Source organism: Mastigoproctus giganteus, chromosome 3, assembly GCF_048544385.1.
Source record: "Mastigoproctus giganteus isolate SK-2022 chromosome 3, ASM4854438v1, whole genome shotgun sequence".
Taxonomy (NCBI): domain Eukaryota; kingdom Metazoa; phylum Arthropoda; class Arachnida; order Uropygi; family Thelyphonidae; genus Mastigoproctus; species Mastigoproctus giganteus.
In genome coordinates, this window is record NC_143577.1 from 75,023,868 (window position 1) to 75,042,805 (window position 18,938).

The window sequence follows — 18,938 nt, forward strand, 5'->3', positions numbered from 1 at the left end:
TGGAACAAATAGACATTCATATATTAAATTTATTGAACTTCTTTTAATGCCTCAATCTGCCCTCACAACTCTCCGGAGCTTAGTATAGAGTTCTCTTATTTTCTCTTTCAAATATTTAATGTGTTCTGTAAAGAACAACCTTTCCTCTATTTTTAATCCCAAATACTAGTTTACCTTCACATACTGAACCACATCACCCAGAAGCCTCATGGTGGGGGCCCGGTTCATGCTTAATCTACCTTCTAACAGCATCTGCACTGTTTTCTCCTTGGATATCAACAATCTATACCTCTTTGACCACTCTTCCAGTATACGTAAGACTTTCTTTCTATATGTGATCTGGCATCTCCTTTAACAACTAACACCAGATCATCCACATAAGCAATGATATCTATTCCAGGCAAATTCATATTTAAAAATTCGTCAAATACAATATTCCATGCAAAGGGGCCCACCACTGAGCCCTGTGGATACCCCCTATATATTTTCATATTCACTTGCATAAACTTAGTTTTAACAACTACTTCCCTTCCTCCAAAATAATTTTTAAATACAGTAAATATCTTATTTGAACATCCAGTTTTATTTAATCTATACAGGATGCCCTCCCACCAGAGCCAGATGAAAGCTTGTTTGTTTGTTTGTTATTTGGTTTTTAGGAGCATTAGCAACTAAGGCCATATTGCTCCGGGATATGCGGTGGTCAATCCCTGACCTTTCCGCATAGTCCGTATTTGGTGGTGACGGGTTCGAATCCCGGTCTAATCAAGAAGCGTGTGCTATGCACTGCTGCTCCTTCCGACCTGGCTATGGAGGCGACTGAACTAATCAGTGATCACAGTGTATTGATGTAAGATTTACTTAAAGATTTAACTACCATCAAGGGTAAAGTGAAGGGATTTCACTTCTGTAAAGGTGACTTCGTTGGTCTCAGACAATTTTTAAATTCTATAAAGGGGGACCAACTGATGGTGTTATCATCAGCAAATTCTCAAAGGGAAGCATTCATGGAAATAATTATAGAAACTACTATGCTTTTTATATCAACTAAGAAATATTAGTTGATATAAAAAGCTTAGACCTAAATGGATGTCAGATGAAATAATGAGACGTAGCAGAGAATAAAAATGCATTGGATGCATATAAATTATCAGGCAAAATAGAAGACTATGGTATATATAAAATAGACTGTAATCAAGCCACAAAAGAGGTCAGGCAAGCAAAGGCAGATTACGAGAAATCTTTGGCAAAGAATGCAATGAAAAACAGAAAAGACTTCTTTACTTATATAAACTCTTGTGGACTTAATCAAATTAGCCCACTTGATATTGACAGTTCAACTGTTGATAATCCTGATCAGATTGCTGACAAACTGAATGAGTATTTTGCATCTCCATTCACAGATGAGGAATTCTGTAGGAAAGTGGAGGCCAAAAGCTTACTGAACTCTAAGAGGTAGCTAACTGATTTTGAAATAACTGAGAACAAAGTGGAGGAGAAATTGTTGAAGTTAAACATAAGAAAGGCACTTGGGGTGGATGGCATCTATCCAGTTTTATTAAAAGAATGCAGCAAAAGAAGCAAGCAAACCCATAGCCATAATTATGAGAGCATTCTTGGATTTGGGTGAGGTTCCCACAGACTGAAGATATGCAAATGTATCCCCAATTCACAAAGGAGGACCAAAGGGTGATGATACGAGTAATTACAGACCTGTTAGTTTAATTTCTGTTTCAGGGAAAATAATGGAGTCACTGATAAAATAAGTAATGTAGGATTATCTAGACAAGGCAGCAATAATACTTCAAACACAGCATGAGTCTGTTAAGGGGAAATCATGTTTGACCAATTTGATTGGTTACTACAATGTGGTCACAAAAGAACTGAATGCAAAAAATTATTTTGATATCATATAATTGGATTTCAGGAAACCTTTTGATACTGTTGCATAGGGAAGACTTCTGCACAAATGGGAGCAGTGTGGCATTAAGGGCAAGTTGCCGCTATAGATAAATTAATGGTAGTGAGAGAAGACAGAGTGGTAATCAACGGTCATTGCTCATTGTGGACTAATGTCATTAGCAGAATCCCCCAGAGTTCAGTGTTAGCCCATTGTGGTTTTCTATATTTATCAATGATACTGATGGAGGTATATCAGGTTTATTGTCTAAGTTTGCAGATGGTACAAAGATTGGAAGGTGGTTAATGACAGTATACTTCTGCAACGGAACCTAGGAAAGTTAAGCAATTGGGTTGAGAAATGGCAATTGAAGTTTAACATTGATAAATGCAAAGTACTCCATATGGGTAGCAGTAACCCCAGAATAACCTACAACATTCAGGGTAGTGGAGAATGAAAAGGACCTGGGAATAATTGTGCAGTCCAATATGAAGTTCTCTGAGTAATGCAGAAAGGCTGCCAGGGCAGCTCATGGGGTTTTGTCAATGATATACAGGAATTTTGCTAGCAGGGATAAGGAGGTAATTACCCCATTGTACAAGGCAATGGTCAGGCCACATCTTGAGTACTGCATACAGGTCTGTAGGTCTCGTTTTAGGAAGAATGGGGAGCCATGGAATGAATACAGAGAAGTGCAAGGGGATGGTCTTACCAAGAAAGGCTTCAGTTCTGCAAGTTACAGCGTCTGTCTAGACATCTGCAAGGTGATCGTAATAAGGTGTTTAAGGCTCTGAATGGATTGAGCAATCTCAATGCTGACAGAATTCTTCCTCTTGCTCAGACCACACACGATTGAGCACAAACTGAAATTGAGGAAGGATGGTTTTAGAATAGATGTTTGGAAGTTTGTCTTTCACCAATGGGTGGCTGATTGTTGTGGAAAACTTTCATCTGTTGTTGTGGAAGATGATAGTTTAAATAAATTCACAGAAGAACTAGACAAACTATTGGAGGGAATGAATAAGTAAAATGGTATGTGCCGTGGTTTTTTTTTTTTTTTTTTTTGGCTGATACTGTATAAGCTTGCTTTCCTGCATCATTTGCCACTGTTAATACTAATGCTAATAACAAGAAAAGAATACTTGCTCGTTCACAGTCTGTAGATGCATTATTATTTCCACCGTGTTTGTTAATAAAGGCATCAAATGCATTCTCATCTGGATACTTCTTACTTCCCATATAAACCACTATAATAAAAAATAACATTTAATGTAAAATTAAAATTTCCCCTAAATTAATACAAATTTTATAAGGGACACACACACACACAAACAATTTAAGAATAGTAAACTTTCTGAGATTTAGAGCTGCATAAGTTATTGTTTTAATATAAAATAAACATAATTAATAAATAAATAAGATATAAGAAAATATTGGAACAGTAAAAAAACAGCAATGAAGACTATTCTTAAAGATTCTATAATACATTTCAAGTAAATACAAGATGTAATTACTTCATGCTATCCTTCAGCTCATGGAAATGCTAAACCTGCAGGGCCAAGTTTACAAAGATAAAGATGAACTAAAGTCTACGTGAATTAAAAAAAAAAAAAAAAAAAAGTTACATACTTTCATTTATAAATAATATACACAAAATGTTCTTGATCTTTAATTTCTTAGAAACGAAAATCTAAAAATGGAAAGAAGTTCAATTCTGAGCAAATAAAATTGTTCAAGTTAAATTAAAGTACATTACTCAGCCATCTCTGAAATAATTATGCCTTGTTAAGTATAACAAAATCAATATTTCTGTATATACCAAAAAAAAAAAAAAAGAAAAGAAAAAAAAAAGCAAACTAGATTTGTTATAATCCTCAACATCTCTTATTGTCAAGTAATTCACAATGGGACCCCTCAGTCTAACAGTGCAAATATGTAGGATTTCTGCAGAAAGAAGTATACTGATTTTTGTAAGAGTACCTTGAAACAATTTTTTTTTTCTTAAGGATTATTAGTCCCTTTGCAGAGGGACCACAAATCACCATCTGTGCAAGATCTGATAATATGAGAGTTAACAAAAGATGTAATCAAACTCAAATAAATTCAGAGCTAACAAACTTCACAATATGGAAGTTTTATAGAATTTATACACAAGAATTGCTAAAGCAGCATACCTAGAAAAAAAAAAAAAAAGAAAGAAAAAAGGAAAAACTAAGTAACAAAATCATCAAATATTTCATATTATGAATGAAATTGCAATGAGTGTCAAGTTCAGTTTTTATATGGTGTTTGATCACTGCCACTTTTTGGCTTATCTCATACTATGGAGGGCGCCTCCGTAGCCAGGTGGGAAGGAGTAGCCGTGTGTAGCACACGCTTCTTGATTAGACTCTGGGTTTGAGCCCATCACCACCAAATACGGAGGATGCGGAAAGGTCAGGGAATGACCACCGCATATCCCGGAGCAATATGGCCTTAGTTGCTAATGCTCCTAAAAACCAAATAACAAACAAACAAACATCATACTATGGAAGCTTATCATTGCTGAAATGTCAGTTTCTGTACTGATGGTGCCTAATTTACACCAATAAAAGGACAATAATCTCTGAAATATCTGTTTAGACAATGGCACTCATTACAAACAAACAGCATTACAAATCTGAAATTATAAAATAGTTAATGTATTTGCCTTTTTCAAAAGTATATAATGCAGGATTGACATGAATGAGTGATCAATGCCAAAGCACACAGCAATATGCTTTTGCATTAGTTATAGTTTGAACTGACCATAATTTGAATCCATGTGACTGCACAATATGATTATTAATAATATTCTTGTCAAATGACTACTTGTAAACTCCTCTGATCTCTCTCTCTCTCTCTCTCTCTCTCTCTCTCTCTCTCTCTCTCTCTCTCTCTCTCTCTCTCTCTCTCTCTCTCTCTCTCTCTCTCTCTCTCTCTCTCTCTGTCACAGTATAAACAGAACTTTAATTTTAAGATTTCCTCACTCTTCTCTGCCTAGTAACACAATGGTCTTGATGCTCATGGCAGGAAAAAACTTTATGTTGCCATAAGTTCATTTGGTATTGCACTAGTTCTTTAAACAAATGGCATCAACAAAAGATTAATTTATCTTCCCAAGACACTGCTATGACATCCTGTTTCAGGACTTACTGGTTCCTCAACAGATAGCTGGTGTCTCTAGTGACAGTCTCTGACAAAACAGTGGTTCACATTTTGCCATGGAAGGGAGTAGTTAATGATGTTTGTAATCCAATTGTCCCCTTATTGACCTAATGATGGGACCATATAGTTAGTCCAGAAATTGGGACTGTATTGTATCTTTATATAAAGTATAACAATAAACTAAACTTACCCCTTCAAGTGGATAAAATATTTTCCTTGGCAATAACATCAGTAAATTAAGAATCTATCTAATTTCATATATGCAAAATAATACATTAGTGGTAATGAAGTTATTTAATAAGAGGTGCTATGCAGTATGTGAAATAGCAACTCTGAACTCAGAGAATAGTAAATGATACTTAGCCTTTTCAAAATTATGAAAAGTAAAAGGATTTCTATATCCTCTCTCTCTCTCTCTCTCTCTCTCTCTCTTGTACTTTTATGGCCAGCAGGAATTAATGCTAAAGCACAGAACAAACTTTTGACAACCCTCAGTTACCAAAATATTGCACTACCTTTAAACAAATATCATTTTATTTAAATGATTAGACTCCATTATGACAGAGATTAATTTGCAAAAGGACAAATCGACCTTCTGGCAGTGCCATTTGTTTAAAGCAGTAAAATACCTAGACAACTGATGATAACATGAAATTTGTTCTGCTGTGAGCATTAAAATGCTGAGTATGCTAAGCACTCCTCCTTCAAGATGACTTGGAAAGGCTTCAAGGATGGTCAGATAAGTGGCAACTATTATTATTATTATTAGCCATATGGTGAAGGAAGCCTGAGGCTTATGCTGCACCAGCCAAAAAAAAATTTGAATTATGCCAGGGAATCACCAAAAAAGAGAAGATTGATGATATCCAGCTCAGGACCCTGGGTGTGCCAAGCCCATACTCACCAGATGTGAGCCCCTGGGGTTATGGCAGCAAACAAAAGAGACGTTCGAAAAACATGGTAAATAAACAAAAATAAACAGCCAATGTTTTAATGCTGCAAAATTACAAGTTTTAAATTTGAGAAATAACAACCTCAAAATATATTATACACTGTATAGGACTGGATTGGGGTTTTATGGAACAAAAATGAATGAGATTATAATGCACCCACTGCATATGGCATATGCATAAAGGATTTGAGGATTATGATCCAGGCAGATATGAACCTCTCCATACAGTGCAAACAGGTGGCAAAGAGGGATCATAGTGTCCTGCTGATTTATCAAAAAACTGCTTTACAGACAGGTTATAATTTCACTGCATGAGACCACTGCGAAGCTGCACTCAAAATACTGTGTCCAGGTATGGAGACACCATTGAAATCTCAGTAGTTTGGAATTAAAATTTATTTTAGATTAAAAGAAAACAAAAAAAAAGAGAGCTTCTTTGAAAACGTCCAAAGATAGTCAATGTCACCTGATAAGATTGGCAAATAGGATGCCCATATGAAGACTGATTTTGAATATGTGGACTACATAGGTGGACAACTAATATCCCCTTCTAAGAACCTTACAAACCTAAATCATTTACCTCTCTGCCTTAGAGGAGATCTGATTAAGGTCTATATGACTCCAAAAGGGAAGAATAAAATAAATTAAGTGAATTTTGAAGTCAAATATCAAATGATGCTAGAACCAGAGATCATAAAATCAAACTAAGGGAGAATTTATTTTATTTATTATAACCACACAAGCAGTGCTTCCTACACAGATGTCCAAACTCACTCACATCAACATAGTTATATGTTTATATTACATACAGTAGGATATTTGTATACACTTGAGACTTATCTATGCATCAATACAGACAGTAAATATAAAAACATACAATAAAAAGAGGAACTAATTCATCTATTTCTTCAGAACGAAAAGTTAGAAGATAAATAAAACAGGTATCTGGTATGTATTTACAGACTATTTACACTATTTACATTGCATGTAATTCAATACTTTGACTAAATTTGTACAGATTTAATACAAATTTAGTCAAATATAGGCCTTCATATAAATACAATGTGTCTTATGTTTCTTCTATTATAGATGTTCTTCTTTTGAGCAGGATTAACCTATCTACAACTGTACAAAATCCAACTTTCCTTAAATTTGCATCCAGTTATGGTCTCACATTAGCTTAAAAAAAAGATGGGAGCCTGATGAAAGGAGGATCACCTTACACAATGGGGAAAAAAAAAAAGTGGGTAAACTTAAGTGGAAATTTACTCAAAGGTATGACATTGCTGAAGTAAAGCTGCCCGAAACTGTGTACTCCAGTTGTACATTCCATCAGTAAGCCTTTCTCCTCTGTAAAATTTTTGTCGCTATGCCATTGAATATAGTAAAGGCGCATTTATTTTTGATTAATTTATACTCCTGTTCTGTGCCTAAGATTCTGGAATCCAGCAGCATGTGAGTCTGATATCATCATAGTGATGGCAGTAATTAAGGCACATGTGTGACCAGTTCTTGGATTCCTGACAAAAGCAGATTTCAGAATCTGGTAGATCAAGTTTGCATAATTTTGTGCTTAAAGAACTGTACCCAATCAGGAGGAATACCAGAAAAGTATTAGGGTAGAACCAAGATTTAACTTCTTTGTTAACCAAAGCATTCATTCTGAGTCAACCCTCAGAATGAATGCTTTGGTTACTAGACCTGTGGTAATGGCTGGTGAATGCTCCTGGCAAATTTTTACCAGTTTGCTCAAGCATCTGGATTTTTCTATTTTTGAGTTAGCTTGTGGGTTGATTGAAACATTTATGTCATTGTCTTGTGTTTCTGTTTCCAGTTGTAGTAACTGAAGCCTCTGTAAACAATATGCAGGTCCAGGGAAAGAGATACAATCAAGTGAGATAGCTAATAGCATAATCCTATGAATAATGCAATTGTTCGTTAATGTAATATCAATTGCCCTAGTTACCAATCTCTAGCACTGTACATAGTTAAATGAATGAATACAGCCTTATTTAAAGATACAGTCAACCATGCTCATAAATTGTTTGGTTTTCCTATCTGTCTTAGGTATAGGAAAGAGAGCCTGTTGCCAAGGGTGATATCCAGGTACTTGGTTCAGTGACCACTGGTAGAGACTTGCTGGAGTGAAGCCTGCCCTTAAAGAGAACCTCTTAGACTTGGAGGGTGCGGGAGATGGTAAGTATGCTTTCCACAAACCAAGGGAATAGTTCATTTAGGACAGAAATAGTCAATTTCCAAGTGGACCTTTGCCAAATTTGTAAAAGGATGGTTAGTCATCTGAATATGCTGTTTAACATGTGTTGTTGAATTGTTTCTTTGGTCATCCATCCAGGATGATATTCCAGAAAAGACCCAAAACGAGTCCCTGAGGGAAGCCTCTAGGTTCTAGAGATGGAGTGATGCTTGGCCTTAATGATTGCATATCTTAGAGAATTTGCTGCGTATTAAGGAGTAGAATTGTCTGGAACATCAAAGGAATCAAAGCTGTTCAAGGACACTTTCCCACCAGAGGGAGCTGAAAATGCCTTCAAAATTGATAAAAATGATGAACATGAACTGTAATCAGAGGAGATAACAAATTTTATTCAGTCGGCAATAGCATCCTTGCACAATCTGCTAGGATGAAATTGACCTGTCTATCAGAGAGAGAGAGAGAGGAATGCAAACGGATATAAGCATTTTGATTCTATCTACAATGAGATGTTCCAGGATTTTGCCCAGTTTAGCAAATAGGGTGATGGAACAGTAAATTTCTGTGTCAGGGTTCTTGTTTAGCTTTAGTATGATTTTTAGCAGAGCTGCTTTCCAGCAGTTTGGGAAGGTTTCACCATAAAGGCATCTATTAAAGAGAGTAAATAGAAAGTTGGATCTTATTTCAAAGAATTTTAGACACAAGTAATTATAGACCTGTGAGCTTAACTTCTGTTCCAGGAAAATTAATGGAGGCACTGGTTAAAGAAGCACTGCAGGATCATTTAGACAAGACTTCAGTTATAGCTCAGACAGCATGGTTTTGTTAAGGGGAAGTCTTGCCTGACCAACTTGATTGGATACTATGATGCAGTCACAAAAGAACTGGATGCAGGGAATAACTTTGATATTATATACTTGGATCTTAGAAAGGCTTTTGATACTGTTGCACATGGAAGACTGCTACACAAATTGGAGCAGTGTGACATTGGAGGCAAATTGCTGCTATGGATAAAGGGGTGGTTGAGGGGGAGAAGACAGAGAGTGGTAATCAATGGACACTGCTCATCGTGGACTAATGTTATTAGTGGAGTCCCTCGGGGCTCAGTGTTGGGTCCGTTATTGTTTTCTGTATTTATAAATGATATTGATGATGGTATATGAAGCTTAATGTCGAAGTTTGCAGACGATACAAAGGTTGGCAGGGTTGTCAAGGACACTACTGACACTATGCTGCTGCAACTGGATCTGGAAAGGTTGAGCAGATGAGCTGAGAGGTGGCAAATGAAGTTTAACATTGACAAATGTAAAGTACTACACATGGGAAACAGCAACCCCAGAGCAACGTATCAACTCTGTGGTACTACACTGACAGTGGTAGAGAATGAAAGGGACTTGGGGGTGGTTGTGCAGGCAGATATGAAGTTCTCTGAGCAGTGCAGATGGGCTGCAAGAGTAGCTCATGGAGTATTGTCAATGATATACAGGAATTTTTCCAGCAGGGATAAGGAGGTGATTATTCCATTGTATAAGGCGATGGTCAGGCCACACCTAGAGTACTGTATACAGGTCTGGAGGCCTCATTTCAAGAAGGATGTAGAGCTGCTGGAACGAGTACAGAGAAGGGCAACAAGATTAGTGAATGGAACAAAGGGGTTCTCTTACGAAGAAAGGCTTAAGTTTTGCAAATTACAGTGTCTGGAGACTAGGCACCAGCGAGGTGATCTGATAGAGGTGTATAAAGCCTTGAATGGTTTAAGCATGCTCAATGCTGATGGGATTCTTCCTCTAGCTCAGAAAAATCACCTGAGAGGGCATAAATTCAAATTGAGGAAAGACAGATGTAGGATAGACGTGCGGAAATTTGCCTTTAGCCAGCGGGTGGTTGGTTGGTGGAACAGACTTCCATCCCTTGTGGTGGAGGTTGATAGCCTAAATAAGATTAAGGCTCAGCTGGACAGGTATTTTGAACGAACAGAAGGGTGAAGTGGAAGTGGGTTTTTTTTTTTTTTTTTTTTTTTTGGCTGATGCTGCATAAGCTTGCTTTCTTGCATCAAATGCCTCTACTAATGCTAATGCTAATGCTATAGAATTCAATTCAAGAAAAAAGCAAAAGAATGTTAATATCCTAAAATTTATGATGAATTAAGAAAATTATGGGTTGAATTGCAAAGCCAATTTGGAGGTGAAGGAACTGTAAAGTAAAATTATTAATGCCAAATGATTAAACAAAATAAAGTAAAATAAATAAATGTGGTAAAGCTATCATCAGAAATGGGTGGGCAAATTTAGTTATAGGTCGAATATAGGGAAGGCAAAAATGCAAAGTCTGATGTCAGCGAAAGTAAATATTGATACATGGTTAGATATTTCATCAGGGGACTACACCTACCAGGTATCAGGAACTGTGTTTCTATACTTGTCCATAACAGTAGAAGAAAAGTTAAATAAAGCCAAAAAGCACAATGAAAAAAATTTTAGCAAATTCTTTTATTTACAGTATGGACAAGGTGTGTGTATATATATATATATATAAACACTAAAGCTTACAGAAAGAATTAAAAAAATATATTAATCCTTTCAGCAGTGAGTTTGCTACAGGATCTCTGCAGTAAATTTTCAATAATCAATAAGAGTATACTCTAGAGTGGAATTATGAATTTTATGGAATTATGAAACTTTGTAAAAATAAGAACTGTACATAAATTCTTTAAAATATTATTTTTTCTTATTGTGACATTCTTGTCCAACACTAGAGTAAAACTGTCAAAAATCAAATCAGAATTTTTTAAAAAATTAAAAATAAATTGTATATAAAATCTACCATTACTTTTTGATGCAACAGCTGACAATCTGATGGCTACAGATCTAATTATGTATTACTTGATTCAGCCTTATCAAATTCTGTATCTGAATTCCACAGACATCCTTAGAAAATTTCAGCTGTTCTAAGCCCAAATCAGATAACTGAGTCAACCTCCTCTTCTTTGAAAACAGATGAGAAGTAACCTTCTCATCTATTTTCAAAGCTATTTTCATGCTACCATCTATTATAAACTGTCTAAAATTAGGTAAAAACATAAAAGATATGGCAGCATGTGTATTTGAAAAAAATCAAGACAATTTGTACATTAACAGACTCTATTTGAAGCAATTTTCAAAATGTAGATCTGCATATATACTCCCCAGACACATACAAGAAAAACAACCTTTATCATATGTACTGAAAGGATTAAAAACATATTTTTAGGATTCCCCATGAAATACAGCAGAATTTCTCAACCTGGGGTCTGGATGAGCAACAAAATTTTTGATAGAGCATTATGAATCACATTAAAAATAAAATGAAACATAATATGTAATAATAAATAACTACAGTTTATAATTTGGATATGGAAAATTGAATAATTAAATAAAATGTAGCACATATTAATAGATAAGTACTTTTTTTACTAATTATATTTATACTCTAGAAATGAAAAATTGGGAGAAACTAGAATGATGAACTCTTCTATATCCATTAATACAACTTCTAAAGTGATACAAGATTTGTTTGTTTGTTTGTTGAAGTTTATTAATTTTTTTTTTTTTTACAACTTAGGTGGATGGCATTATAAAAACGGTTGAGAAACAGAAATAGAGAAGACCTGAACAGCTGTTTCACTGGCCTTACTTTTAAATTAGCTTTGACAACAACCCAATAATTCTGCTAAATTTCATTGAATTTGTATTATTTTCATCCTACTTAACAATTTTATGCCTACTAGTAGTTAATACATACACTGTACCAACAAGTTACAAAACCAGTTGTGGTCAATCAATTAAAAAATTTTTTTCAATTCATGAAAGATTAATAGTAAGTCTTCTTTGATCTTTATTGCTCATTAAAATCTGGATAAATTTGTGAAATAAATATTATCCTATTTGCACAGCACTTTAACAACATTATCTCTACACAAAATCATGAAAGTCAGAAAAAAAAATGCCTCTTCCCAATTATTAATTTTATGAGTTGGTTTCATGAACATGATTTTATGATTTTACTTAACATGATTTTATTATATGCTGACTTCTCATTAAATTGATCATCTTAAAATACAAACATTGTAGTAATCAATTAAAATATATTTCTAATTAATTAAAATATTTTATAATTTTAAGATATCTGCCTATATTGTTTCCTTCCTTTACATGGTTACATAAAGTTTATAATATGATAGATACTAGAAATGTTCATATAGTTCTCAAATCTGCTGAACTATAACACATTAATATATACAAAACCTTTAATATACATTGTGTAATCAACAGAAAAGCTAATACTTGTAGTTATGCTTAGGGAAAAACTAGATTTAAAAATTCTCCTAGTAAAAATTGCATAGATTGTATTAATCTATCTAAAAATTTCTATACTTTTCCTTTCATTTTACAATAATGTTTGATAGCATTTTCCTAATTGTGAACATATTCAATGCTTGAAAATTTTTAAGTTATCAAAAACAAGTTAAATATATAATAACAAGTCAAAAATAACACAATAATAGATAATAATGCAGAACAAACTATTCATTAGATAGTACCAAAAACATATATAAGGATAAAAAAAAACATGAGAGATCTCACGTTTCAATAAAAGTATAGTAAAATACAGGGGTCAAATGAAAAGTAATACCTCTATCTTCCCAAAATCTGAAATACCATATATATTTATTTCAAAAGTTACTGATAATGAGAAATATGGGTAAAAAACTTATCCTGCTTGAATTGTAATGCATTTTTCCCACTATTTTAGCCATCCAACAAAACCACATTAGAAATGAGACTTCATATGTTTGAAACCAGTGTTTGTTCACTTTTTGTACCTGCTCATCATCTTCATACTTGTTTTTACATAAGTAATGCTTCAAAAATCCAAATTAAAAAAAAAAAAAAAAAAATTATTGGGAGCAATGTCTGGAATGGTGCATAATTATCAACCCAATTCCAGGACTATCATGTGTATGAAGGCTTCTGTTGTGATGTACAGTAATTTTTGATATGTTCGTTTCCTTTTTATTGCTTGTTTCAGACATTTAAGGGCTTGGGAATATCATTCTTTGTTTACTTTTTCATCTCTTGGCAAAAGGTTGATCAATAAGGTATCATATTCATCATCTTACTTTCCAAATTGGATAATCTAGGTTTTGTCTTTATTGGAGATCCTTTATGTCATTATTCAAGCAATTGTTATTTGGATTCATGCTTGGAGCGATAAACCCAGGTCTTTTTCCTCCCCAGTGAATTGGATTGTTATAGCATAATAAAATCCTAGCTAAATCACTCACCAGTTATAACACAAAAATCTGTGGATTGATTCTGTAGGCCTCAAACAGGTCTCTGCAAATCTCAGAACAAAGTTTTCATTTCTCTGATTAGGAGACTTGGAACCCACTTGGAGCAAACTTTTCTGGATCTTAAACTATCACTGTCTGAACACTGTTTTTAACAACCTAGTACACTAACAATGTCATTGCCTTTCATGTACTAATTATTACAAATGATTTCATCAACCTTTATGTCATTTGCCATGGCAGTGATATCCTTTGGTCCTTCTTGTTATACTCTTATCACAAAAAGGCTGTTTCTCCATTTTTAAACTTACAATCAATAATGTTGCTAACATCCAAGATTAGAGGCTCCATAAACTTTAATTTTTCAGGGAATTTTTTGTGACTGTTTTCATTAATCCACATTATAAAATGGCAACCCACTAACAGCTGCAATCACATATAGAGGCCACTTTTCAAAAAAAAAAAAAAAAAAGCATTATGTAAAAAACAAACAAACTTGAAGTCAAAAGTATACTACAACTATATAAAGTTATGGCATGAAACAGAGTATTAAATTAAATTATTGAAAGACAGATGCCAGTTTTATGTATTTCTTAGCCATTTAAAAAAAAACTATATCTTCACACTTAAAAGAAGACTATCAGAAGTTACTTAAGAAATGAAGTTATAAATTACAGACATTTGTGTATTACTTACTATGTTCAAGGAAGTGAGCCAAACCTGGTAAATCATCAGGATCACTAAAACTACCCACCCTTAGACAAAGTGCAGCTGCAGCCTAAGGAATATAATTTTAAACTTATTTAACAATCATTAAATAGCATATTTAACTAAAATTATTAACTTTTCAAATAATAGCAAATAATAACAATCTACAAAATTGTCTATAAAATTTATTTGCTCTTCTAGCTACACTTACTCTCCAGAGGCATAAATAATAAATTTAATGTAAGGGAAAGTTGCAGCAGAAAGATCAACATATGATCATGTATTACAAGTTAAAATAATATTTGAATAGGATGAAATAAAGATATATTTCCATATATTTAAAATTGATTTCCTGATAAATTGTCAATTAAAAATACAATACAAAAACAATACAAGGATCATTTAGTGTAAGCATAATTTGCACAAACGCTTTGTTAAAGCAAAAGTGTTTGGAGCGAACTCAAGCAAACTGTTTGCTTGATATTAGAGTGTTGTGAAACACACACTATTTATGTGTAAAATAATTATTATTATTATTATTAGCCATATGGTGTAAGGAAGCCTGAGGCTTATGCTGCACCAGCCAAAAAAAAATTTCTGAATTACCCTGAGAGAGAGAGAGAGAGAGAGAGAGAGAGAGAGAGAGAGAGAGAGAGAGAAGTAGAAGGGAATCACCAAAAAAAGAGAAGAAAGAAGAATGATATATGAATAATATTAAATATATATATTAATAATATATACAGCTAAGGTAAAGAAAGCCTGCACGAGAAGCATGCAAAAGTTCGATGAAATTTACCGGTAAAAGTAATATGCCATAATGGCATTTGTATTGTTGCTCGCTCAGTAAACAGACGGTAGGTGTTATCAGTCTGGAGTAGAAGTTGAATCCCACGGGACCTTGAAACCCTCTCAAAAGTGTAGGGGGGTAACCTAACTTTTTTCTTTAGAATCATTAATTGAATCAAGAACAGAGTCATATTGGAAGTTCTGGCGTCGTAAAATACGTTCATAACGTAGTTTCACCGGTAAACGTTTTCAAAGTTTTCCGTGCTTCTCGTGTGAGCTTCCTTTGCCTTTTTTTTTTCCTTAATAAACAATTCCACTAGTTCACCAGGGATTCTAAAGAAAAAAGGTCAGGTTAACCCCCTGCATTTCAGGAGGGTTTCAATCTCCCATGGGATTCAATTTCTACTCCTGACCGATAACACCCACCATCTGTTTACCGAGTGAGCAACAATACAAATGTCATTACGGCAAAGTACTTTTACCAGTAAATTTCATCGAACTTTTGCATGCTTCTTGTGCAGGCTTTCTTTACTTTCGCCATAATTCCAAGTAATTATTATTTTAATGGCACCAGAGCTTGTACCCCTTATCTCTATATATATTTTGTCTGTCAGAGAGATATATACATATGGCAATAAAGTTCTCAAACTGGTACAATAAAAAGAACACAAAGTGAAGGAGCTCAAATATGGCTTAATTTTTATTCAAGGTAATCACCACCTGATTGAATGCACTTATTACACCATCCTAAAAGTTTCTGAAAAGAGTCAGCAAAGGCATCCAATGAAATGATGTTCAGTTCGGTGATGACATTTTTCATTATGTCCTCAACGTCCTAAAATCTCTTTCCTTTGAGGGCAGTTCCCATCTTGAGAAAGGGGAAGTCCATTGGTGCTATATCAGAAGAGTAGGGTGGATGGTTGAATTTATAATGCCACATTTCATCAGAAACCATATCACAACATGTATGTAATGAGTGGAGTATTGTCGAGCAACAAGAACCAGCTGCCTTTTCTCAAAATTGCAGCCTCAACCAGGAAATGTACCAGGTGGTTATAAAATAAGTTTCCCTATTAAGGAGACCCTAGTGTCAAAACGGTTAGAGATAGCACTGTGAAAATCGGTGGGTATGTCATTTAGGGTATAGGGAAGTGATTAATAGAAGAAAAAAAAATTAGTTCAACTTTCCGCCACCAGGGGAGTGTTTTTATTGGCACTGTAAACATGAGATGGAATACTTAGGATTAGATTTTAATATCAGAACTTAGAAATCTACAGATATTGTTCTATGTGCTTTCCTTCACTTGGGATGACATTCTGAAAACAGAGGACTGCGTGCGACAGTTTTGTGTAGCATCACATTGGGGATGTTGGCTACATGCTGTTTAATGCTTTCTTTCAAATCGACAAGCATCTGTATGGCGCCACAGTAAACTCTGTCTTTCAGGTATCCCCCATAGCCAGAAATCACAGGGAGTGAGATCTGGCGATCAGGCTGGCCAGAACTGCGGAAAGTCTCTAGAAATGATGTGATCATTTCTGAATGTTGAAAGGAGCAGTTGACCAATGTGGGGAGGGGCACCACCTTGCATGAACACTACAGTCTCCAAGCATTGCCTTTCTTGCAGAGCGGGAATAACGTGATCTCTTAGAATAGTGCAGTACTGTGCACTAGTTACTGTACACCTTACGGAGCAATGAGATGTAGACTCATCAAAGAAAAATGGTCTGATTATAAACTCTGCTGTGAATTCACACCATACTGTAACGTATGGACTTTATAGTGTACTTTCATGCACAGCAGATTGACGAGAAGTTCCACATATTTGGCAGTTTTGTGTTTTTACAGCCTCATCAAGGGTGAAATGTGTTTCATCAGACCTTAAGATCATTCGATCTGATGTATCATCGTTTCATATGAGCCAGAAATCGTAATGCAAAGTCGATTCATTGTTGCCGATCACAAGACTTTAGTTCTTGCACTACGTGAATCTTGTACTGGGAACAAGCGCAAAATTATTCGAAGCACTTTACGTACAGTTGACCAAGAAAGGTTCAAGTCTCTTGACACACCTCTGGCACTACTGACTGGTAGTGTTTCGCATTCTGACCTGCAGGCCATTGCAACTGCCACTTCATCCACTACCTCTGTTCTGATACATGGTCGTCCCCTGCCTGGAATTACACCTAACTCCCCAGTCGATGCAAATTTCTTTATTAGTTTTTGAAGCCCCATTAACATTGAAGGTCCTTTATGCAAACCTTTAATTTTCCGATATTCACATAGTGCTGCGTTAGCGTTACTATTATTCTGGCAGAACAGTTTTCTAAAAGAGCATGTTCCTTTTTGGTAAGAGCCATAATGGTTATTGAAGGTGCCGTTGGCCTTTCTGCTTTTATCTAACAGGATGTCATTTGTGTAAGCAGTATGTTTTGAAGTAAATGACAACTTTTACATATGTGCAGCGCTGTTTTTGCCATGGTGGCAGAAATTTGAACTCATTTTTTGGCTAAAGTAAAGAAAGCCTGCATGAGAACGACGAGAAACGTCTGATAACTTACGCGGAAAATTAGTTTCCCGACACTGGACTCTAGCACTACTCGCTCGGTAAACAGACGCTAGGTGTTATCGGTCTGAAGCAGAAATCGAGAAGGATATATTGATTGACAGGTAGGTGTGGCAAATGATGAAATGATTGGTGGTGGACACAACAGATGACAAGCTACTGCGTAGTCATTAGTTGACATTATGATGTGTATTCACCATTAAAAACGGTTCATAATAGTTTTGTAATGAACGGTAAACAGATAATAGTAGCGATGAATCTTTTAAAGATGGAAGAAATTTGTAAGGAAAATAAAACGTTGCTTGATTTTTTGATGAAAACTAAATTGATAAGACCGAAATTGTACTGTTTTAAGTGCAATGATTATTTTCAACTAATTGAATCACGAACAGAGTCATGTGGAAAGTTGTGATGTTGTAAAAAATGTTCTTCACGAGTTTCTTTATTGAAACATAGTTTTATGGAAAATACAAAACTTTCATTGAAAAAGATAATGTACATTATATACTTTTGGTCAACGTGCACGCCAGTAACTACGACAGCATTCCATCTGGAGATTTCGAAAGTGACAGCAATTAAGTTTTATAAGAAACTAAGAGATATTTGAAAATTGCAGTTGACAAAAAAACCCATTAAGTTGGGTGGATCGGGGAAAATTGTAAAAGCAGACGAAACTGTACTGGTAAAACCAAAACATCACAGAGGATGAATTTTAACTGCTAAGAAGAAATGGGTGTTTGGTATATTCGAAAGAGAATCTAAATTCGTCTTCATGAAATTGAAGAAAAATCGGAAAGCAAAAACCCTTTTGCGCATTATTAGAAAAGTAGTGTTATTGTTTGTTGTTATTTGGTTTTTTTTTTTAGGATCATTAGCAACTAAGGCCATATTGCTCCGGGATATGCGGTGGTCATTCCCTGACTCCTTCCCATGCTCCTTCCCACCTGGCTACGGAGGCACCTAGAAAAGTAGTGAAGAAAAATACTACCATCATAACAGATGAATGCCGTGCATATAGCTGTATTACGGCTTTAGAAAAAAAGAATTACAAACATTTAATGGTGAAACACAAGGAACATTTTGTAGATCCACATACAGGAGCACATACGAATAATATCGAAGCCCAGTGGAAGAAACTAAAAAGTGTAACTAAAAGAGTAAATGGCAGCTGTAAACATATGTTGATGGGTCACATCAATGAATATATGTAACATCAAATTTATGGGAAAAGTCATGAAGATACTTTTCACAATATTGTTATTCAAATTGCAAATAGCTATTCAGGTCCAACTGTATGA

The 18,938-nt window shown here is 34.9% G+C and overlaps 1 protein-coding gene across 3 annotated transcripts in view; it reads right to left on the reverse strand.

Moving 5' to 3' along the window:
* Positions 1-18,938, reverse strand: part of LOC150088086 (nardilysin-like) — a 569,173-nt gene that overhangs the window by 529,894 nt on the left and 20,341 nt on the right. For all 3 annotated transcript variants that reach the window (XM_090370567.1, XM_090370565.1, XM_090370566.1), the window contains exons 3-4: positions 14,276-14,357; positions 3,047-3,147 (exon numbers count right to left, since the gene is read on the reverse strand). In XM_090370567.1, coding sequence (XP_090226693.1) covers positions 3,047-3,147; positions 14,276-14,357 — 183 coding nt within the window. The remainder of the gene's footprint in view (positions 1-3,046; positions 3,148-14,275; positions 14,358-18,938) is intronic.